Raw genomic sequence first — 22,932 nt, forward strand, 5'->3', positions numbered from 1 at the left:
TTGTAGCCCAAACTGGGTAACCGAGAGACGAGAGGGGAGGGATCAGCATGCTCGTGGCGATCCCAGGGTTTGCAGAAGTACAAAGAAGTGTCTCCCTCCCCAGGAGAAAAAAAACAACCTAACAATGACGCAGTGCTGAGGGTGGGATTCGCCTAACAGGCCCTGCTGGCTGGAGGACTTCTGCCTACACCATGGGGCTTATCCCCCTCTTCTTCCCATCATGTGCCCTCCCCCAAATTGGGTTGGGGGAGAACACAGGGAGAGGAGAGGGGGCGCATGCACCTGGGAAACTTCCACCGTAGCGTGACGTTGAATTCCACCCTTTCGTTTTAAGCGCTGGCGCTGCAGGAGGAGGGGACAGGGACCTCCAACCCCCAAGGTCCTCCGCTACAAGCAACGCTTCGCAACGAGGAGGTTCTCTGACTCGGAGCCATAGCGTTGGTGGTCCGCTGCAAAATATTGATCTCTTGCAAAGGCCGGCTCATGGCATCTCAACCGTCAGCCTTCCCAACAGCTTGCAAGAGGCTGCGGTAAGTCGCCGGCAATAATTGCTTGTTAAGCGAAACTTTATTTTCCTTGCGTAGTTTGTTCTAATCCCTGTTGCAATGCAAACATTCCAAATGTTCTAAGGGTGATGCGTTTCAGCAACTGTGACTTTCGTTATAAAGAAAGCTGTGGAACTGTGGCAGTGTGTTGTTTTAGACTCAAGTTTGCATTTCTGCAAATTTCCCCAGCCTGGTGCCCTTCAGCTGTTTTGGATTACAACTCCCTTCAGCCCCAGTCAGGATGGTTCAATAATGGAATCATCGAGTTGGAAGGGACCCCTAAGGGCCATCTAGTCCAACCCCCTGCAATGCAGGAATCTCAGCTAAAGCATCTATGACAGACGGCCATCCGACCTCTGCTTAAAACCTCCAAGGAAGGAGAGTCCACCACCTCGCAAGGGAGACCATTTCACTGTCGAACAGCTCTTTAGTCAGAATCTCCTTTCTTGTAACTTGAAGCCATGGGTTCGAGTCCTACCCTCCAGAGCAGGAGACAACAAGCTTGCTCCATCTTCCATGTGACAGCCCTTGAGATATTTGAAAATGGTTCTCATATCTCTTCTCAGTCTCCTCTTTTCCAGGCTAAACACCCCTAGCTCCATCTTCTCTTCTTCCTAAGTCTTCGTTTCCAGACCCTCGATCATCTTGGTTGCATTGAGGGAGGCTGCATTATTTTGTGCTCTGAAGGGTAATGTGGCTCAGGAACACCTCAAGGCGTTTCCTTGGCGAGAGAAGCCACCCAGCATCGTTTGCGAATGAATGATTGTTGAATGTTTTTCAGGACCCCTTAGCAAAAAGGGCCAATCCTTTACCTGTCTCCGTCCCATATTTGAGCCCTCTGGTGCTAAGGAAAGAGCTGGAATCTTTGTTGGAGAATGAGGGAGAACAAGTGATTCACACCTCCACGTTCATCAATCAACACCCCATCATTTTCTGGAACCTGGTGTGGTATTTCCGACGCCTGGACCTCCCAAGCAACTTGCCAGGACTCATTCTGACATCAGAGCACTGCAATGAAGGCGTGCAGGTGAGTTCTGCACAGGTACTTCCAACATGGCAGGTGCATCTGGCAATGCTTGTTGTGTTTTGTCCTTGCAAACCTTAAAAGAGGGAAACCCTGCTGGCTTGTTTTGCATTGGTATCCTGTCTCCATTTCCCTTGGTGACAGACACAAATGCTGACAATATTGAATAGAAGCTAGTCATCTATTGCGGGTGTTCAAAGTATGTTGGTGGGGGTGCATTTTAGTGCCTGCTGTCGATAGAAAGGGAAACCCCTAAAAAGCAATTGTTCTATTTCAAAATATAGGGGGGGGGGATACATAGTTAAAGTGCAACTCAAAGTTAGGCACATCTCCCATTGGTTTTCGACAGTTAAATCCTTCAGTAAAATAAATCACTGGGATTTAAAGTGCTGAACTTTGGAGAGAATAATAAGAGTTAAAAAACGGCTTGATCATTTAGGAAATAGCATGGGTTTGTTGGAGAGAAGATTGTGATTTGCTTGGGAATGTGTTTAGAAGATGTGGAACTGATGGTTTAGAAAATCAGCTTCAGCTATGGATTACATGAATAAGGCATTAGAGTTTAGAAATGCAATTACTTGAGATGGCGACTGGTTTCTGTGGGGACGCTGTGTTCTTTTGGTAAATGTTCATAAGCCGATGGGTTTTTCAAAACCAGCTCCGTAAACAGATCAATATTGTGGATAGGATGCAAATCCTTTCCTGTTTCTGAAATGGGCTTTGTTTAAATGGGAGGAGGCCATGTGTTCTAGACAAGTGTTCCTTGCTAGAGGACTCCGCCAGCACTGGGTGAAATTAGCATTGTGCACCCGCCGTTGCAAAACTGCTGGCTCAGTCTGGGGCAAAGTGATAAGAAAGCCTTGTTTCCTCTCTTCTAGCTTCCTCTGTCAAATTTGTCTCAAGACAGCAAGCTAGTGTATATCCAACTTCTGTGGGACAATATCAATCTTCACCAAGAGCCTGGGGAACCTCTGTACCTATCTTGGAGAAACTTCAGTGAGTAAAGTGTGCATTTCAAAACGTGTTTTGAGAATAAGACTCCTCACCTGCGTTCGACGGGCACCCTATTTGCCCATCTTTCCCAAAATGACTGCCCATGTTCCTTGATGGGTCAGCACTCAGACCAAGCACCCGCAGCCTTGGTGGATGAAAAGCTTGGATCCAGCTGCTTGGTGGCTAGTTGCTAGTACAATCTACTAATGTAATAGGCCAGTGGTTTTCAACCCATGTGCCATGGCACCCTGGGGGGGGGGTGCCTTGAAGGATGGTCAGGGGTGCAGCGGGCAACGCTGGCCTCTGTCCCTCATTCCTTCCCTTCCTTCCTCTGATGCCTTTTCTCATCTCTGCCTCCCAAAGGCTGGCACAGCTGTTATTGCAGCAGCCCTGGCTATAAGCTCCACAGGCGAATGGGGCCTCTGGAAGGCACCTCTTTTTGGGGTGGGGGTGGGGGCGGCTCAGAGACCAGGGACGGCAGCAGCAGCTGCCTGGAGAACTCCCAAAAAGAGGGGAGAGGAGGCTGGGGGAACACTCCACAAGGGAGGGTGTTCAAAAAAGGGTGAGGCCATGGGCGTAGGCAGGGGGGGCAGGAGCCCCCCCTAGAAACAGGGCCGCTGGTGGCCAGCCTGCCCCACTGCCCGCCGCCGCCTCCCTTCTCCCTGGCTGGCTGTGGGGCGGGTGGAGGGAAAGCCCCAGAGCCGCGCAAAGCGTTTGGCTGTCTTTCCCTCCACCCGCCCCACAGCCAGCAAGGGAGAAGGGAGACGTCCCTTCTAGCCGGCTGGCTGTGGGGCGGGTGGAGGGAAAGCCAGCTTTCCCTCCACTCGCCCCGGCGATCGCGGAGGGGGAGGAGGGGGTCGGAGCAGCCCGATTTCGGGCTGATCCTGGCGCCCCCTCGCCCCTGCCGATCATGGCTTTCCTTGCCCCACTGTGGCCCCTCCCCTTGCCCCCCCTAATTTTGATCCTGGCTACGTCCCTGGGTGAGGCTGCTGGCTCTGCAGACAAGGGGTGACGTAACTGGGCTCCTGGGCCCCACAGGGGTGCCGCAGAAAGAATGTAGTCAGTCAAGGCAGCCATGAACCCAAAAAGTTTTAGAACTTCTGCGGTAGACATTTAGTGTCGAGGACAAACTCTCCTCCAATGCTCACGTACTGTGTTTTTGATAAAGAATGTTTTGCCATTCTTTACGGCAAACAGGTTGGTTGTTCAGGAGGTGGCAGTTGTAAACTTTAGGTATTAGGCTGGAAGACCTCTTCAACTCTGTTGCCAGTGTTTGAAAATCAAAAAGATTTAGGGCCCAAACCCGTTTGGGTAAAAGATTTGGAGTTGAAACTGTAGGACCTTAAGTCATGGTGTGGCATCACTGAAACAGCATCTTCCATTTCTCCAGCTATAGAACCACAACAGTCGGGACCAACCCCTGGGAGCTGTTATTGGGGCAGAATGCAAAAAAGGCAAAGTGGTGTAAAAATTTGAAAATGCTCCCTAATTGAGAATGGCACTTGTGCATCATCTCCCAACATTCCGCCACATAACCTTGATATGCCAGCATGTTGCCAGGCTTAGCTTCGAAGCTGTCTCATCCTGAATCAGATCCTTGGTCCATGTAGTTCAATATTGCCAGCACACGGTTGGTGATGGCTCTCCAGGGCAGAGCTTTCCAAACCATGTGTCGTGCGGCACCTTGGTGTGCTGGCTGCAGTGTGCAGGTGTGTCACACAAACGCTCTTATAAGGGGTTAGTTTAACCTCCGGTTTGCTAGTAAAACTGAATTACTGTGCCGCGAAATGATGCATGTCTAAAAAGTGTGTCACCAGCATGAAAAGTTTGGAGAGCTTTTCTCTAGGGTTTCAGATCGGGAATACAATGGTACCTATACAGTGGTACCTCTACTTATGAATAACTCTACTTACGAATAACTCTACTTACGAACGGAGCTCCGTCAGCCATCTTGGATGCGGTTTAGATAGGATTTTTTCTACTTACGAATTTTTAGATAGGGTTTTTCTCCCAATGCATTCCTATGGGATTCGACTTACAATTTTTTTCGACTTACAAATGTGTGTTCGGAACGCATTAAATTCGTAAGTAGAGGTACCACTGTACTTACTTTCACCTCCGGTTACGTAGCCTTCGGGTTACATACGCGGCAAACCCAGAAGTATTTTTCCGGGTTTCACTGTGCACGCATGCACAGAAGCAGTCCCTCTAGTTGCAGAAACTTTGGGATCCGACCAGAGCTCCGGAATGGATCCCAACCGCAACCGGAGGAACCACTTTATTTCCTACCAGGGATCTTCTACATGCAGCTGAAAACTCTAGCCTGAAAGCTACTTCTCCATTCCTCCTCCAGTTGCCAAGACGTCTTCCTCTCTCCTCCTTTGCCCTGTATTTCTTCCTTCATTCCCTCATCTTTTCTTTCTCCTGTCTTCCCCTTTCTAGCCTCTTCCTTTCCTCTACCTCTGCCTTTACTCTCTTGTTGCTTGTACTTTTCTTTACTTACATTGAGTGATGGCTTCTCACCTTTCTTAGTCATAATTTGTTGATTCCCCCTCCTCCTCTAGATTCTACAGAAAAGAAACCTTCTGCAGTTTCAGAAGAGCAACAAGCAACAATCACTTTAGCTGAGAACATCAAACTGAGTATTCAGAACAACGATGTCGTGAAACCCATCAATCTCCTCGTGCAGAAAACTAAGCAAGATAGGAAACGACAAAGGTAAAAGGGAAATGCCACTGACCACAAAAATATGGGGCGAAAAAGTAGTGGTGGTTTTCAAAGTTCCTTGCATACTTAGCACTGTGCATAGGAGCATTGAGCTATCTGTGGGGGAAGTTACCCTGCATTAAGGGGCATGAGTTGCTTCCATGGGAATCACTGGAGACAAAGATCGCCGCAGAGACGGCAAATATGGATGCCTAAGTAAGTATAAGAAATATCTATATGGAAGTTTAGTGTAAAATTTTACTGTTTTGCGCTTGCAAAGAGGAAACTATATAATGAAAGGTCACACTGACATCTAGAGCAGGGGTCGGCAAACTACGGCCTGGGGGCCGGATGCGGACTCATTAATCCGGCCTGCGAACCTTGCGGATCCCTCCGCCCGCTCGGTCAGTCCCCGGGCTAAACCGGCGCGGCGTCCTCGCCGTGCGGGGACTGACTTCCGCAATACTGACACGGCTTCGGATTGGCTGCAGGAAGATCCTGCAGCCAATCCGAAGCTGCGGGTGCCTCTGGGCGACACCCCCTCCTTCCCGCTGAGACGGCCGCGTTTGGCCAAGAGCTGAGCAGGAGGATGTGGCAGCGGTGGACAGCTTGGGCTCTGCGCCCCACGGACCCCTGGCCAAGGCAGACACCGATGCCGCTACTGAAGATGAGGCGGGGGGTGCGCTTTTGGGAGAGGGTGGGTCCGGCCTCCCACAAGGTCTGAGGGACAGTTGACCGGCCCCCTCCTGAGAAAGTTTGCTGACCCCTGTTCTAGAGCCTTTCAAGAACACCTTCCTTGTGATTTGCATTACCCAGAAAGCAGCTGACAAGTATTGGAGCTCTTAAGACAATGCAGATGGGGCTGCGTTAATGAACGGTAAACCATTTTTCCCTCAGGAAAACGTGTGACTACTTGACCTAAAAAACGCACTCACAGTGACATTTTTCACCTGTGAGAAATCTAGTTCCATGTACCGTGTTTCTCATATTATAAGACATGGCTTATATTTATTTTTTCCTCAAAAAAACACACCATGGCTTATTTTCAAGGGATGTCTTATTTTTATTACAGTACATGGGTAGTGCAGTATGAGTAATTAGTGGAATAGATCTGGGTGCCCAATGGGAAACCAATGCAACCTATTGGAGATTTAGGAATTAGCAAGCTATCTCTTAGTACCCATTGCCAATGTACTCCTACAGTTCCTACACATCATCATCATCATCATCATCATCATCATCATCATTAAACCTACCTTAATGCAGCTGGGAATTCTTTTAAAACCCCATTTGTTGATCTTTCCTATGGGCAAGTCTGAATTTGTGCGTAGTCTGACCCCAAGCTATTTTGGCACCTGCTGATGCATAAAAACCCCACCAGAGCCTCCTTCTAGGAACGAAAAAGCCATACATAAAATTAAATTCTATACGGTAGCCGCTTGCCGCCCTCTCACGACAGGGGTGAGAGGGAAACCTCTCCTGGCCATTTCCTCACCTCCCTCGTTCGTTCGTTTGTTCGTGCGCCTGCCTGTCTGCAAGCGGGGCTTCGCGCGGCGCGCGCAAAGGCTGCATCCGGGTCCCGGGGCTTCACGCGGCGCGCGCAAAGGCTGCAGCCGGGTCCCGGGGCTTCGCGCGCCGCGCGCAAAGGCTGCAGCCGGGTCCCGGGGCTTCGCGCGCCGCGCGCAAAGGCTGCAGCCGGGTCCCGGGGGTTAACACAGCAGCAGCATCTGGTTCCGAGCAGCCCCCTTCCTTTTCCTCCTCTTTGCCACAGACCTGCGGTATGGCTTATTTTCGAGGTATGCCTTATATTTTGCCACCTCAGAAAAATCCTGCCATGCCTTATTTTGTAGGGATGTTTTATAATGTGAGAAACACGGTAAGGTAGTGTAACTTACAAGGCAGCATGTGGTTGGATAGGCTAAAGGGAAGGCTGAACTTGTCTAATTTCTAAACATGCATTTTACAGGAGCTTTTACAGAGAAATTCTTTTCCTGTCCCTGGTCTCACTTGGGAGAGAGAATATTGACATAGGTAAGATACGTAAGAATGTGTGTATGTGTGTTTTATGGTGTTCAGCATTCTTGTAACCAGAAACTAACTCTTCAAATACATTTCTTTTTTAATTATCAGCTAATCATCTTTCATATTGTTTCTTCTTCTAACTTGTAATAATTGCTATATATTTGGCGCCCTTAAAAACAAGATTTGACTTGTGCAGAACTCCATATTGTTTGTGTGTTTGAAGACCAGCAACTCAAAAAGGCCCAGGCGTTCTATCTTTATCCAAGAGAATCTCCGTCCATTTCCACTGTGAGTGGCTTTGTGCTGCATGGAAAGAGATGTTTTGCAGAGAGTTGAAAGATTTAGGAAAAGGTCAGTACAACTTTTCTGTCTCCCTTGACTGAAGCTCTGCTTTCGTTCTTTGCAGAGGCCTTTGACAACGAGTACAGAGCTGCTTATAAAACCCTTCCAGCCGAGGTGCTTGAAAAGATGCAGAAGATTGACGGCCCACCCAGTGTCAGCGTTGAGTGGTGCAGGAAATACTTTGGGGCGCCTGTCATATAAACTCCGCAAAGACAATGCCGCAAAGAGCAAAGGGACAAAATGGTGAATGTGTTGATTTGGATTCAGCTATAGCTGTTGCGTCCAATTCAGGAATACATGCAGCACTCTCTTCTGTGTGACAGTCCGATGTCCATACCAGCCCCAAGAATTAAGTGCAAATATGCTAGTGCAAAGTCACTGGCATTTGAATTGGCAGTTTAACCTTCCTGTGCACATTTAGAATGACAACAGAGACTGGCGTTTTAATTGGCGTCTTACTTTTTAAAAATTGAAATGTTTTATTTGTCTTCTAGCCCAAGAGCACACTGATTTCTTTAAGAATGGATCCATCAGTTTAAAGAGAGATCTCTACTTGCTGCATGTATATGTAATTTTGTACATTTTGAATTGTGAATTGAAATTCTTTTCCCTTGGGTCAAAAGACCAAACTGTAGCTTTAGTTTAAATGCCCATCTTCTTCTTGGAAAACAATCACTGTCTTGGACTGTAGCAAGAATATAGCTTTGTAGCTATTGTAAAGCATAGTATCTTTTTTTTTTAAATAGAATAACTACTTTAAATAATTCTCAAACTGTACATACAATGTTCTCCTAACAATGATGGGTTTCTACCCTGAGTGGTTTTAAAGGCAGTGGCCTCTCTATAAAGGAAAGTGGGAGTAAATTAATCTAGGGTACATATATGGGTGGGAAAAATTGACCACATATAGCATTTGTGTAAAAGAAAGTATATAATATGTATTTTGGGGGCAAAGCTTGAAGCTGTCAGGTGCCTCATTCCTCGCTCATCTTTTTAACCTGTGGGACATTTTCTTTGCACTGTCCAATTTAAATACTTCTATATTAAAATGTATTTATACTCACACACTTGAACATATATGTTTACCAGGAGTGTAAAGGCTAATTTTTAATCTTAACTTTTTAAAATATCTCTACCAGTTTGTTGTTGGGGGGGGGGGAATGCTTGCATTCACAGCTCTTTTGACAGTTGCATGAATGTTTTCTGAAACATTTAATGACAGTTCAGAGATGGCTATCCTTCTCCTCACTTCAGATCAAGATGACATGGTATCTGAACATCTCCATTAACTACTTTTTATGAAGCAAGTCCATTAAGAGGGATTGTGGATAATGACTAAAAAGTACACACGTATTCTTGATTTCTGCCCCTTGTAATTTTTCATACTGCGCTAGCGCTGAGCTAGAGCAGAGCATGGCAGGATTGTGACTCTTCCAGTAACAGCAAGAACTTTGCACTTGTCAGAATAGTTTGGCACTTTAGACTAGACTCTCTCTTAGTGTTCACACTAAACCACATTTCAAAATATATTGCTGGGAATGTTTTAAATGTGAAAGCCGTCTCTTGAAAGAGCACAGTAGGCAAATAAGTCTCCCTTATAATTTTCCTTCCCTGCTGCCACCACTATTTTTTTCTGAAATTGCGGGGGACTAGTATCTTAAGGTTGCTTGTAGGATGTCTGCTTTATCCCCTTTGTCCCTTTCCCCAATACAATGCATTTTTTTCATTTACAAATGATTATTATAAATAAAAACCCTTACAAAACACCTTTTATGGTATGTTAATGTTATGTATGAAATATTGCACTTGGAACTTTTCTTGTTTTGTTTATGCAGGCTATTTCTTACCATTTCAGTTTTGCCGTTTCTAAATTACATCTTACTGCAAATCAACAGGAACAATTTGCGCTATTTATACTATGCAGGAAAAAATTCCCTAGCAGCAATTTTTGCTAGCAGTAATTCTTTTGCTGTAACAAAAAGCAAGTCACATTTTAAAACCTTTTTCTGTGTTTGAACTGTTGGCGCTGCACTTCTGCTTTAACGCAGAACAGAGGATAAGCACCAAAGACTTGAGTTCTTGCATTACTACTCCAGCAATGTGAGAAACCTAATTTCCTGAAAGCAGATGTTGGAGTGAAGGCAGCAGACTCTTCCCATGTGGTCGAGCTGCTAATGTTACTCTAGCTAACCAGCATTGAAGTAACACTAATGCTAGCTTCAATTTAGTGCATTTAATGCTGTATTTTGGACCCATAACAAAGCTGCCGTGCTTTAAAAAAAAAAGTCACCTTTTTCCTTCCAACTGTCTTTAAATTCTGGGGCTGTGTGGTACAGTTATCTATAAATCTTATTTCACTGGGGCTAATGTCTAAGCTAATTTCTTTAATGCAAGCTATTAATTTGGCTTCCGATAACATGTTAATCGCAAGTGCACTTTAGAAAACCATCAAAGCAGCTGACAAAGAGGTAAAGATCAATAACATCGTTGCTTAGGGAAAGAGCGCTATGTGTGGCAGCTTGAGCAATAAGGTAGTAGAAAGGATCTTCAGAAGTGCAAGGCTTTTGCAGAATTTATATCACTCACTGGCTGATCTTATGCAAGTTTACTGAAAAGCCCCATAGAGTTCAATGAAATTGACACCCCAAATAAGTTTGCCCAAGGAAAGCTAGTGCCATGTGTACAGTTTGGCTCTATGAAGTAACCATGCATAACTTTAACATGAGGTTGAATTTTAAGGGGGCAAATGTCTTGGAAGTAAATGGCTCAGCAGCTTATCGACTATACACATCATTACTGGGAGTTAATAGTAGCAAATTAATTATAGTGCAAACATCATGAAACCCCCGTTTAGTTAAAGTCTCTTTTATAGAATAACGGAAACTAACAGAATAACCACAAAGTTTAGTTGTTTTTATATCCATTTTCCCCATCCTATTTTTTTTTAAAAAAATGATGTACAGTATTTAGGTTATGGAAATAGTTGGACACTTACGACTTCAGGCATATTACTCATAAAGATAAAGGTACCCCTGTGACCATTAGGTCCAGTTGCAGACAACTTCTGGGTCATGTGGCTAGCATGACTAAGCCACTTCTGGCGAACCAGAGCAGTTTACCTTCCTGCTGGAGCGATACCTATTTATCTACTTGCACTTTGACGTGCTTTCAAACTGCTAGGTGGGAAGGAGCTGGGACTGAGCAACAGGAGCTCACCCTGTCGCGGGGATTCGAACTGCCGACCTTCTGTCAGCAAGCCCTAGGCTCAGTGGTTTAGACCACAGCGCCACCCGCGTCCGATATTACTCATAGGGCTAGTTATTTGTACTGACCAAACCAAGTAAAATGCCACGTACTCAGTATAAAATTAGGTCCTCTCTTTGTTAAAACTAGTATGGGATGTTTCTAAAACACTAAAAGCTTACGCCTAGTTTGGGGAATTAAAGCCAGCCAGCCTACAACTTAAAACTTTTGGATACTTTTAAGCTCTATTTTTTTCCCCCAGCGTAAAAACCTCTGAAATGTAATAAAATACCATGCTTTCCCACAACCTGTGGCAGCATAGAAACTAAACATTACTTAGCTACGTTTGGAAACCTACGTTTGACCATTGTAGGTGTGTCCAGTTGGCTTGTAATCGCAGACACGTGGGGCCTGCAAGACAGCAGAAGGGGGCCCTTATCCGTGCTCTGCCAATGCACAGAGGGGCCAGGAATAGAACCCTGCATGAAAGGGCCACCAGCTGCACCTAACTTTTATAGTGCTTTAGGGCATTCCCTACATTAAACTAGGAGAGTTGTTTGCTAGTTCTGATCCTATTCTGCCAATCAATCACTGTGCTGCATGTTAGGGAGTTGGCAAACAGACCTTAAAACACCTAGAATCCTGCAGAGTACAAGTATAAAAAGGGATTGTTTTGTCTTTAACATTAAAAGTGGCATGAGTTGCTTTGAGGTCAAATTTTATATTTTCATAATAAAGATGGGAAGGTTTCAATTACTAACACAATAATGTACTGGTTTCAGAATTTGAATGTCATCAATTCACTGTGCTTTGAGCTACCTGGTATCTTAATATTTTGTTAGTAAGTTTGTTTCTTATTGACTCTTTTGCATAGGTACCCTGGGTGATTTAGAAACCACTTGTTAAATGTTTTATCAAAAATAAAAGTGTACAAATGTCTGATATTAGTCTCTTGCACGTCTTTTGTTCCTAAGCAATGTTTTTCAAAGGCTGCAAAGCAGGAGAGGGCCAGTGGCTTTTCGTTCCAAAGTTCTGCCACAAGAAAGGCAAGACAAGAGAGAAAGATGAACAAACCAAGTGCCCAGTGAGGAAAGAGAGATGCCTCAAACAGCCATTTGTTTTGCACACCCATTGATTAATGTTAGTATTCTGTTACCACATTTAAACTTTAAATGGACATTTGTCTCTTTTTAAAAAACAGCGTGAACAGTTCCATCTCACCATAAAAGTTTTATTTAATGTTTTTAGGAACACAGTTCATTTACTTCTGGCTTGATTCGGATTTAGATGTGGAGGCTCTCAGAGAAGACAGTCTACGCCTCTTGGCTATTTGCTCTTGCCGTTTTTCCTTTGCCTCCTTAAAAAAAAGGGGGGAGGGGAGAAGGTACCACATATCAGTACAAAACAGTGTTTCTGTGACAAAAAGACACAGCTGCATTCTGGGTCCTTTCCAGGCATTCTCACGTGGGGCATGGAAACAAACATGCTAGTCCCACCATCCCTTGTCATTTGTCATGCTCCACAAGTTGGAGGGCAACTCTTTTCCAACATCAGGGAACCTCAACATGTGGAGGAGGGGCCTTCCTTCATGGGGGGGAGGAAGTCACAAAAAGCAACTGCCTTCATCCCTTACAAGAGCCCCTCACACAATTACTAACCATGGTATCCGAAGGCCTGAAGGCTATTCTGTTCTATAAATGACGCTTCATACCCCTCCATCTCTGTTACTCCCTTCCCCAGCCAATACTGGCCCTGCTTTTCACCCTTCGTGATGCCTCCTGCTTACCTGGATGAAAGGAAAAGGGGGGGGGGTCGTGCATTTGTAAGAAACTTGCTTTCTGTAGGCTGGCACCCGTCTCACATAAAAGAAAGCTACGGTAGTTTCTTACAGGCACACACAAACCCTCTATCATCCCATCCAGGTAAGCAGGAGGGAGGCATCATCATCATTCCACCTTGACCTCTGACCCCGCCCACCACTGGGATGTGGCCACTGCAAGACTGTCCAGAAAGGAATCCATGCATGGGCTGAAAGAAGTTCCTCACCCCGGTTTAAATCAGCCAGTATAACATACTGTGCTCATGGGTGTAATCAAAAATAAATGTTGAATGTGCCCTGAGGATGGGGTGTACTCAGAATCCAGATAACTATGTGTTGTTAAAAGCCAGAAGCTGCACAGAACTAAGTATACCTTCATTCTTTTAGCCAGAAGCTTGGCATACTCTGCAGCTTCGTCCTTGTTCTTTTGGGTACGCTGCTTCTTCAGAGCAATACGCCTGCGCTTGTGTTGCAGGACCCTGGGAGTCACCAAGCGCTGAATCTTGGGTGCTTTGGTCCTGGGCTTCTTGCCTAAGAACAGACATGAGCATAGTTAACAAGGCGGCTGTTGTCAAGTCCAGAGCAAAGAATCTACAATTGCGGTTCAACATTTATTCTGCCCTATTCAGACTGGAATATATGCAACTGGTAATGTGCAAGGAAAAGCTGTGATCAGTTTGTACCTGCCCTTAAGAACACACATTTTCATCTGCACTGTGATAAAATACCTATAGCTTCACCTATGGCACAGGAAATGTACTGGGCAACGCACATCCCATTTTACTAATCCCACCCAAGGGGCGGCAGGCAGCGGTGTTCAGATGTCCCAACACACTGAAAGAAAACAATGTGGGATGGGTGTACCATAAGGGTGAGACTGCGCCCTTCACAAACACATTTGACAAGCATGTGCCAGCGATCTGTATGCACATAGAGCTCCTCCACACTACCAAGGAGGGAGAAAGGACATCTCCTGACCGGGCCGCACCAGGCCAGCATCCCCCTAATGAGTAGATCTACACGTGTACGTTGAGCCACATGTAGAATTCGTTCTAATATGCTCTAAATGGGCAGCTGGTGGAGTCACCAAGTGCACCAGCTGCAGCTACGTCCACATATAAATGTAAACAGACGTATACCAATATCAAAGCACTGTGGCTGAAATGGTCTTTTGACTGGACAGTCTGAAAGTTAAGCAGAATGGTAAATGTCCACCTAGTTCCAATTCCCCCCCCCCACCCTGCCTGGTTACATTTCTGTGAAAATTCCATGTCCAACAGGAATGACACTACAGCACCTGAATTCACAGCCAATCACTAGTTTTACCTGGTAGACCTGTCGCAACAAAAATACCGTATTTTTCCATGTATTAGACGAAGTTTTTTGACTCAAAAATCACGTCAAAAAACGGGGGTTGTCCAATACATGAATAGTGTGGAAGAAGGGAGAGAAGCAGCGCGCCCGCCAGCCAGTTGGCATGAGCGCAACTTCCCCTGATGCTGCTCTACGCGGGAAATGATCTAGGGAGTGTTCCTGCCCACAGCTGCATGGGGGGAGAAGCTCAACAACTTTGGGCCATCTCCCCTCATTTTCTTAAAACTAAGTCTCCCAAAATAGGGGGTGTGTCTTATAAATGGAAAAGTACGGTAACCAAAACGTTATCTTCATTTCTCTTACCTTCCTTGTTCAATGGCTTTCTCACTACGTACTGACGGACGTCATCTTCTTTGGAGAGATTGAACAGCTTTCGGATCCTGCTCGCCCTCTTGGGACCAAGCCGGCGAGGCACAGTGGTGTCAGTCAATCCAGGAATATCTTTCTCACCTGAAGTTGCCAGACCAGAAAGTTTATTCTTAGCAAGAGCTAGACTCAGAAGCCAAGCTCCCTGCCCCACACACCTGAGACTCTGGCCTCCTATCCCTTTCGAATTCAAGTATCTCAAGGTAATGCACGCGAAAACTTGAGCCACCCAGGCCTCATTAACTTCTGCTCTCTAGAACAGGCAATACTATGTATAGAATTTCCTACTGCCTAGTTTCTCTCCTTGAATTCACTGGTAGCAGCAACATCAAAAATTTCCATTCAGACCCAGGATCTGAGATCAGCCATCTTAATTCGCTAAAAGCTGAGTATTTCCTAAAACCCCAACATCTAGTAGTGTAATCAGAGATTCAAATATAGTTCTAAAACACTTATGACACCATGAATTGTGCTCAGAGAGTAATCAGGTGCTCAGATTTATTCCTGGCGCTTGTTCAGAAAGACTGCTGCGCAGATTACAGCTGCTAAACAGCTACCAAGAGCAATTTCAGAAAAAGTATTATTGGTGGCAACCTTAAAGTTAGGCACGCTGAATCTGGAAGTGACTCAGAAACGTCATAAAGACTTCACTAAAAGGGTGGGACGGGGCGTTTGCAGGCTTTTTCAACGGGTTTCAATTATATGTGATTTCACCGATGTACACAGTGCCTCAGAATGTAACCCCTGTGTAAATTCCTGCTGGTAGGGCAGGAGTTTTTGAGCCTTCAATGTACAGCCCTATTTGCTGGTCATTACTATGTAGGGGGGTGGAAACCCTTACCTTTCTTTACAATGACCAAATTCAAGACGCTTAAATTGGCATCAACAATGCAACCCCGAACAGATTTGCGCTTCCTTTCTCCAGTCCTTCTAGGGCGGTAACATGAGTGGCCCTTGCTGAGAAGCAGGCGGACACGTCCGTGAGTCAGGACCCCCTGCTTCATGGGGAAGCCTTGCTTGTCATTGCCACCGCTGATGCGGACAACATAACCCTGAAACAAAGAGGAGGAGCTTAGACCTTTCTCTCAAGGGGGAACACTTTAAGAGCCTAAGTTCAACTTCTCATTCTTTTCTCTGTATACAGGTAACAGATGCAGCTACATATAAACTGAATTGCACTGGCAGAAACAACATTGCCTTTCTTCATTTTGAGCGTTAACAACTAGACCTGCTGGGATTGCCTGGCTTGACCAATATTCTAACCATGTTCCAGAACTTCTACAATGCTACCGGTATCATATTATGCCTACTGATCATGTTTCCTTAGCAATATTGTGGAATCTATCTTGAATGTAGAGGAAATGCCAAGTCCAGCGATTTAAAGCAAATTCACTTTATTTCTGACGCGCATTCTGTTTTCACATGGAATGTCTTCCCTATAAGTGCCCACATGCGACTATCTCCCAGTGCATCATGTCCTGCCCAGGCATTTAATCAGATCACTAAATTCCATTTCTAATACATGAACATGAAGCCCACAAACACATGGGGCCTATCAAAACAAATGCTGTTTTGATCTGATGGATTTCCACTAACATTCAATTCCACTAACGCAACCTCCCAACTTTTAGGGCAAATGGGAATACACATGCTCCCCACAGATGCTTCAATACTAAGATTGCTATGCATAAAGGAGAAGTGCTGTTGGATTCCCTGCTCTGCAGAAGTCAATTAAATTAGCACACTTGAACAGAAGTGAATTTACTCTCAAAGTCACAAACTCATTAAGTGCATTTACTCACAAATTTCAGGCAGTATCACATCACACCTCTGCCTAAGCCACTTTCCCTGGCAGCGTTCTGAACTCCAACCCACCGTCGCTTTGCTAACTCATGTATTTTCCAGATTCCCTGCCAACTCACCATCAACACACAGGTGAGAATGCAGGTTTTTGCATGCAGCTGTGTGCAAAGAGTTTGCTACTGCATGCAGAGATCTGTGGACTGGAGTAGCAATGGCACCACTAAGCAGCACAAATAAGTAAGCAGCAACTCTGAGCTCACTCTTTCTCAGACTGATGGGTAAACACAGATGCAGTCACAACCATGCATCCAAATCCATTTGGATAAGGCCCAAGCCTTCAGTGGTGGTAGAAGTTTTGCATTCATTCAAAGACTCCCAGGTTCAATCTCTGAGATCTGCAGGTAGCCTGTGAACAATTCATCCCCAAATAATGAAATTATTTTACAAAGTGTAACTCAGTAACTCCCCGAGTTCACATTCAATATGAATCCATGAGGGCCTCTGGACAAGACACCAGACAATAGGGTTGTCACCTGTCCTGTATAACACAGACTACATCCTGCATTTATAGTTCTATCCTGTATTTCAGGTCCTCTCTCTCTGCCAAATTAGGGATCCTCTCCAACTGCATGTGTTTGAAAGGGTGTGTATTTCAGCTCTGGGTAGCCCAGCACAAACAGATCTACAAATTCATGTGTATGTCTTTGTGCAACAGATTCCAGAGGGCCCACCCTGTTCGGCTGCAATAGATTGCGATGGATTAATCTGAAGTCACTTCAGCACCTGATTTTTAAAAAAAACAAAACACATCACCCTCCCAACTCTCACCCTGCCCTGTATTTTGCCAAAACAAAGGTGGCAACCTTACCACCCACCCACTCAAAAGGAAATGCTCCAACCATGGTGACTTTTCTCGGTAAGGGAATTATTCCAGCCCCCTGACCCTTTTGAATGCCCCTTTCTTTACCAATTGGCTTTAGCCACCACCTGGATTAGAAATGCCAAGAGCTTTTGTCTACGCTGCCTTGAAGAAGTCCAAGAACATGAGCAGCCTTCCTGGATCAGGCCAACCACCTGGTTCGACAGCACTCTGTTCTCACAGAGGCCAGGGGGACCTGCAGGCAGGCCCCGAGCACAGCAGCACCCAGAATCTGGCATTTGGCAAGAACCAAAGTGGCAACCGTGCCATACATAGACCCTAAATTTTCTCCCCGCTGCTGTTTTCTCAGCCCCATTTTGCCCACATCATAGCTGTCAACTTCTCCCCTTTTTAAAGGGAAATTCCCTTATGCTGATTAGGCTTCCTCGCGAGAAAAGGGAAAACTTGACAGCTATGGCCCACATGCAACAAGCCTCATGGAGCCAGCCTCACCTTCCACTCCTCGCCGAGAGCATCCGCGGAGACTTCCGTGGTCATGCGCTTCTCATAGAATGTGCGCAGCTTGCGCTCATCGTCCACTTCAATGAGTTTCTGGCAGCCGGTGGCTGGGAAGGAGATGTTCAGCTGCGGGGGGGGGGGGAGAGAAGCCACACAGGGGTCTGCAAAGGGGCTCAAGGAGTTCCCCAGGGCTGCGTTGAGCCCCATCGTCCTCCACGAGGACTAGAAACGCTGCTTCCTTTAAGCCAGGCATGGCCAAACTCGGCCCTCCAGCTGTTTTGGGACTAAAACTCCCATCATCCCTAGCTAACAGGACCAGGGGTCAGGGATGATGGGAATTGTAGTCACAAAAACTGTGGGAGGGCCAAGGTTGGAAACCACGACGCACGGGGTGGGGGTCTGAAAGGTTAACAGGCGCTGCGGAATTCCCGCGAGATGACATCCCGCGCGAGAGCTCCTCTCCTGAGCGGGTAAAGGGAGGCCGGGGCCGCCGCCGCTTTCTCGCATCGGCCTCCATCCGCCGATGGGGCCGCGCTCCCTCGCCCGCCGCCTGCTCCGCCGCCTCCCGCCGGGGCCCCTCGACCCGCCGGGGCCTCTATTTCCCGGGGGCGGAGGCGGTTTGCGGCCCTTCTGTGCCCCGCAACACCTACCTTCATGGCGCCGGCACAGCTCGCCTCGGGTCCGCCACGGGAAAGAGGACGCGCTTCCGCTCGACCGGAAGTCACAGAGGCTCCCGCGCGGCATCTCGCGAGAGTTTAGAAGGGCCCGCCCCCTCTGGGCTCTGCGGGAGCTCCTGGGCGAGCCGATAGAGATAGGAAAAGGGTAGAGTGGGTCTTGCGAATGAAACTCTCTCAGCCAGAGGAAGCGAAGGAGACATAGAGGAATTTGGGACTGCTGCCTATTCTGAATGGGAATTGATGGGAACCACAGCATTCCCTCCAACGTTTCTCTGATGAAAATAAAGGTAAAGGACCCCTGACCAATAGATCCAGTCGTGGATGACTCTGGAGTTGCGGTGCACATCTCGTTTTACTGGCCAAGGGAGCCAAGGTTTTCCACAGACAGTTTTCCCAGGTCATGTGGCCAGCAGGACTAAGCTGCTTCTGGCGAACCAGAGCATCACACGGAAACGCCATTTACCTTCCCGCTGGAGTGGTACCTATTTATGTACTTGCACTTTGACGTGCTTTCGAACTGCTAGGTTGGCAGGAGCAGGGACCGAGCAATGGGAGCTCACCCCATTGCAGGGATTCGAACCGCCGACCTTCTGATCAGCAAGCCCTAGGCTCTGTGGTTTAGACCACAGCACCACCAACTGTGCCTAATCAACAGAGTATCCGCTTTCTTGCTTTGGGTACATGATCTACCGTAACTTTGCTAGGATGTGAGAAATTCTACCAGCTAGATAGAAATGACACAGTGAAACTATTAAATCATATTCATTACATTTCTATTCCATTCTTCCACCCCTTTTGTTTGCCCGGGGCAGCAAACAAAAAAGTTGAAAAACAATATGAAAATAAACATCTAAAAACATTAATAATACCTAAAACATTTGAGGACAGTTACATACTCTTATAGGTGTCAAGAACAAGTGTTCTTTGAACCATCAAATACCTGGGTGAATTTATACAAATCAGAAGATTTTATGCATAAGCACTAACCCTTTTTGAGATGGCGAAGAAATGCACATTTCAAAGATGCTGTTTTGAAAAGGCTTTCAAGTCAATTTACCCTGCAGAAATGGACTTTCCTGCTGGCTTATCTCCCTTGCCCAGTGGCAGAGCCTGTGGTTTGCATTCAAAAGTCCCAGGGTCAAATGCTGGCAACTCCTGATAAGGCTGGGAAATACTCCCGGAGGGCTGCTGCCGGTTGTCATGTTGACAATGCTGAGCTAGATTGATGCCAATGGTCTGCTTCTGTATAAGGCAGGCACCTTTTTCCTATGTTCCTAAAAGGAGCTTTTGAGGCTCATAATTGGCTCTTAACAATTGCAATGCTAGCAGAATGCTTTTCAGCACCAATGCATGGGAAGGTGTTTGGAGCATTGCTGAGTTGGTTGGAATCAGTGATAGAAACTCGAGATATATAAACTAGGACCAAATGGCTTCTTAAACCAATGTTACAGCCACTGTAACAGGATGCCTAGTTGCAATTTTTGGGCAAGATGGCTCTCAAGTCTTATTTTTCAAATGGTGGGCTGATTGAGATGGATTAACAGTTAAGCATCTGTCGAGTTCAGATGACAACCTCGAGCCAGGTTAAGAGAAAGGTAAAAGTTAAAGGACCCCTGGACGGTAAAGTCCAGTCAAGGGCGACTCTGGGGTTGCGGCACTCATCTCGCTTTCAGGCCGAGGGAGCTGCTGTTTGTTCACACACAGCTTTCCATCACACACAGCCCTTCCATCAGATGTCAAGGAAATAAGCAGTTATCCTAATTTTAAAAGACACCTGAAGGCAGCCCTGTTTAGGGAAGCTTTTAATATTTAATGCTGTAATGTGTTAATATTCAATTGGGAGCCGTCCAGGGTGGCTGGGGCGAATCAGCCAGATGGGCGGGGTATAAATAAAAAATTATTATTATTTCCAGGTCATGTGGCCAGCAGGACTAAACTGCTTCTGGCGCCACGGGACACTGTGACGGAAACCAGAGCACATGGAAACGCAGTTTACCTTCCCAGCACAATGGTACATATTTATCTACCGTACTTCCGTGCTTTTGAACTGCTAGGTTGGCAGGAGCTGGGACAGAGCAACAGGAGCTCACCCCATCGCGGGGATTCAAACCACTGACCTTCTGATCAACAAGCTCAAGAGGCTGAGTGGTTTAGACCACAGGGCCACCCACATCACAGGTTAAGAGGAGGACGCAACAGCTCACCACGTGGCAGTGCATCGTAAGAAATGCGCCTCCCCAAACTGCATAGCTGCCAAGTTATCCCTTTTTTTAAAAGGGATTTTCCCTTATGCTGAATAGGCTTCCTCGCGAGAAAAGGGAAAACTTGGCAGCTATGCCAAACTGCACTGTGGCCCCCCTGCCCCCCCACTACGGCTCTGTTCTAAGGGTTAGTACATCCAGAGTGGAACTGGACGTGCCAAAGCCTGGGAGTTCACACTACACTGCTTACGACAAGTCTCCGGTCTCCTTTACAATGATCTCGTCTCTCTGACTCTGCACTGATGTCATTCCATCTCCCGTACAGCTTCTTCCCCAGAATTACATTCTGCGGATTAGCTTTACAGCTAATCAAACAAAAGAAACCTGAGACTGCAGGCGACAGGAAGTGTGCCCTTCTGTTCAGTTTTGCATGTCGAACAAGCAACGTGACCCTGTTCCCAGCCAAGAACGTGTCACGATTGTTCAGAAGAATGTCTCCTTCTTTTCCCGAAGCCAGATCCTATTGATGTATTTGAGTAGCACAGGTCATTTTCCCTTCTGCTCTTCCTGTTCCAGCTACTCAGTGTTCGTAAGCATGCAAAGCTGCGTGATGTGCCCTTCGTTTATGTCGCTCAGAATATTGGGCAGCAGTTTAGGTTCTTGCCCTCATCCCCTTTCAAGCATGTTTGTGAACAGGATAAAAAACAGCAGCTCGATGCTACATTAAAAGGAAGACAATGCAGAAGGAAAGATCATAGAATCATAGAGTTGGAAGAGACCACAAGGGCCATCCAGTCCAACCCCCTGCTAAGCAGGAAACACCATCAAAGCAGTCCTGACATATGCCTGTCAAGCCTCTGCTTAAAGACCTCCAAAGAAGGAGACTCCACCACACTCCTTGGCAGCAAGTTCCACTGTCGAACAGCTCTTAGTGTCAGGAAGTTCTTCCTAATGTTTAGGTGGAATCTTCTTTCTTGAAGTTTGAATCCATTGCTCCGTGTCCGCTTCTCTGGAGCAGCAGAAAACAATCTTTCTCCCTCCTCCATATGACATCCTTTTATATATTTGAACATGGCTATCATATCACCCCTTAACCTTCTCTTCTCTAGGCTAAACATACCCAGCTTCCTAAGCCGTTCCTCATAAGGCATCGTTTCCAGGCCTTTGACCATTTTGGTTGCCCTCTTCTGGACACATTCCAGCTTGTCAGTATCCTTCTTGAACTGTGGTGCCCAGAACTGGACACAGTACTCCAGGTGAGGTCTGACCAGAGCAGAATACAGTGGTACTATTACTTCCCTTGATCTAGATGCTATACTCCTATTGATGCAGCCCAGAATTGCATTGGCTTTTTTAGCTGCTGCATCACACTGCTGACTCATGTCAAGTCTGTGGTCTACCAAGATTCCTAGATCCTTTTCACATGTACTGCTCTCAAGCCAAGATGGTCTCCTTTAGTTTCTTGGTACTTATTTATAATTAAAGAAATGTAGGTATGATACCAACAGTTTGGGGTAATTACCGTAGATGGGTCTAATTCCTACCTTACAAAGCCTCAGAGAGGCAGTTGTCTTCCTTGAATGTCACTGCTTTCTATTAGTTTTTTCAGTAACTCGCATGTTGCATGAAAAAGGCCACCTGGCAGGTCAGTCCTTGGTATATCTAGGTAAGCCAGGGAACAACTTCTACCTGCAACACCATGGAGAACCATTGTCAGGCAGTTTACAGCTGGGATGAGGAAACCGAGGCTCACAACCTACCGGTAATTCTATGCACCCTAGAGATGGCAGAGAGAGAGAGAGAGACTCAGATTGTCCATTGTGGGGAGGGGACTCTGCAATCTTGCAGTGCAGCAAACACTGCCCACTTGGCCTTGACCAGGTATCAGCTGCAAATTGATTTTTCCTCTGGGTCAATGGAAGGGAAAAGGGTTCCCCCCTCTGTTTCAGACAACATTGAGCTAGATGAACAATTGTCTGACTCGGGCACAGGATGGTGACCCAAGGGGGTGGGATTAGTGTGCACGTGGTGGTGGGGAAATGGTGGGGAAAAGGCAATGGTGGCGAGTTCCTCCACCTTTTTTCCGGAAGAAAAAGCACTGGAGGCTTTTCATAGTTAGCAAGGGTACGTACAACATCCACAGAGCCCTTTCTGCAGATCGCTTCCATTCGGTGTGGGACACCTGCTGCCATAGACATGGTGAAGATGGGGAAGGGGGCAGAAAGAAGAAGGGGGGCAGTGATTTTTCCTTCCTTGGAGGTTTTCATGCAGAGGTTGGGTGGCCTTTGGCCATGGATGCTTTAGCTGAGATTCCTGCATTGCAGGGGGTTGGACTGGATGACCCTTGGGGGTCCCTTCCAAATCTACAATTCAGCTCACATTTAAATAAAACAAGACCTGGCAACGGCCGGTTTTTATACTTTAAGCAACGGGGACACC

At 46.5% G+C, this 22,932-nt stretch overlaps 2 protein-coding genes across 2 annotated transcripts in view; one reads left to right on the forward strand and one right to left on the reverse strand.

Moving 5' to 3' along the window:
* Positions 1 to 11,817, forward strand: part of DENND4C (DENN domain containing 4C) — an 84,967-nt gene extending 73,150 nt beyond the window's left edge. Inside the window, exons 28-33 of the mRNA XM_035097102.3 lie at positions 335 to 530; positions 1,327 to 1,572; positions 2,448 to 2,565; positions 5,127 to 5,280; positions 7,235 to 7,299; positions 7,697 to 11,817. Of these exons, the coding sequence (XP_034952993.3) occupies positions 335 to 530; positions 1,327 to 1,572; positions 2,448 to 2,565; positions 5,127 to 5,280; positions 7,235 to 7,299; positions 7,697 to 7,833 (916 nt within the window). The 3' untranslated portion in view covers positions 7,834 to 11,817. The remainder of the gene's footprint in view (positions 1 to 334; positions 531 to 1,326; positions 1,573 to 2,447; positions 2,566 to 5,126; positions 5,281 to 7,234; positions 7,300 to 7,696) is intronic.
* Positions 11,818 to 12,085: 268 nt separating this feature from the next.
* RPS6 (ribosomal protein S6) lies at positions 12,086 to 18,297 on the reverse strand. The gene is made up of 6 exons (XM_035097101.3): positions 18,266 to 18,297; positions 17,610 to 17,741; positions 15,276 to 15,486; positions 14,372 to 14,518; positions 13,068 to 13,225; positions 12,086 to 12,232 (listed from the first exon to the last, which is right to left on the reverse strand). The coding sequence occupies exons 1-6, from the start codon at positions 18,269 to 18,271 to the stop codon at positions 12,137 to 12,139; spliced, it is 750 nt and encodes a 249-aa protein (XP_034952992.1). The 5' UTR covers positions 18,272 to 18,297; the 3' UTR covers positions 12,086 to 12,136.
* Between the last annotated feature and the right edge of the window lie 4,635 nt (positions 18,298 to 22,932).

This window comes from Zootoca vivipara, chromosome 15 (assembly GCF_965207765.1).
Source record: "Zootoca vivipara chromosome 15, rZooViv2.hap1.1, whole genome shotgun sequence".
Classification (NCBI taxonomy): domain Eukaryota; kingdom Metazoa; phylum Chordata; class Lepidosauria; order Squamata; family Lacertidae; genus Zootoca; species Zootoca vivipara.

What these genes read in the sequence shown, in the direction of transcription:
- RPS6 (XM_035097101.3), bottom strand. An exon ending in CTCTCGGCGAGGAGTGGAAG is followed by an intron (nt 15,487 to 17,609) that starts GTGAGGCTGGCT and finishes TCTTTGTTTCAG; the next exon opens with GGTTATGTTGTCCGCATCAG. An exon ending in AAAGCCATTGAACAAGGAAG is followed by an intron (nt 13,226 to 14,371) that starts GTAAGAGAAATG and finishes GTCTGTTCTTAG; the next exon opens with GCAAGAAGCCCAGGACCAAA.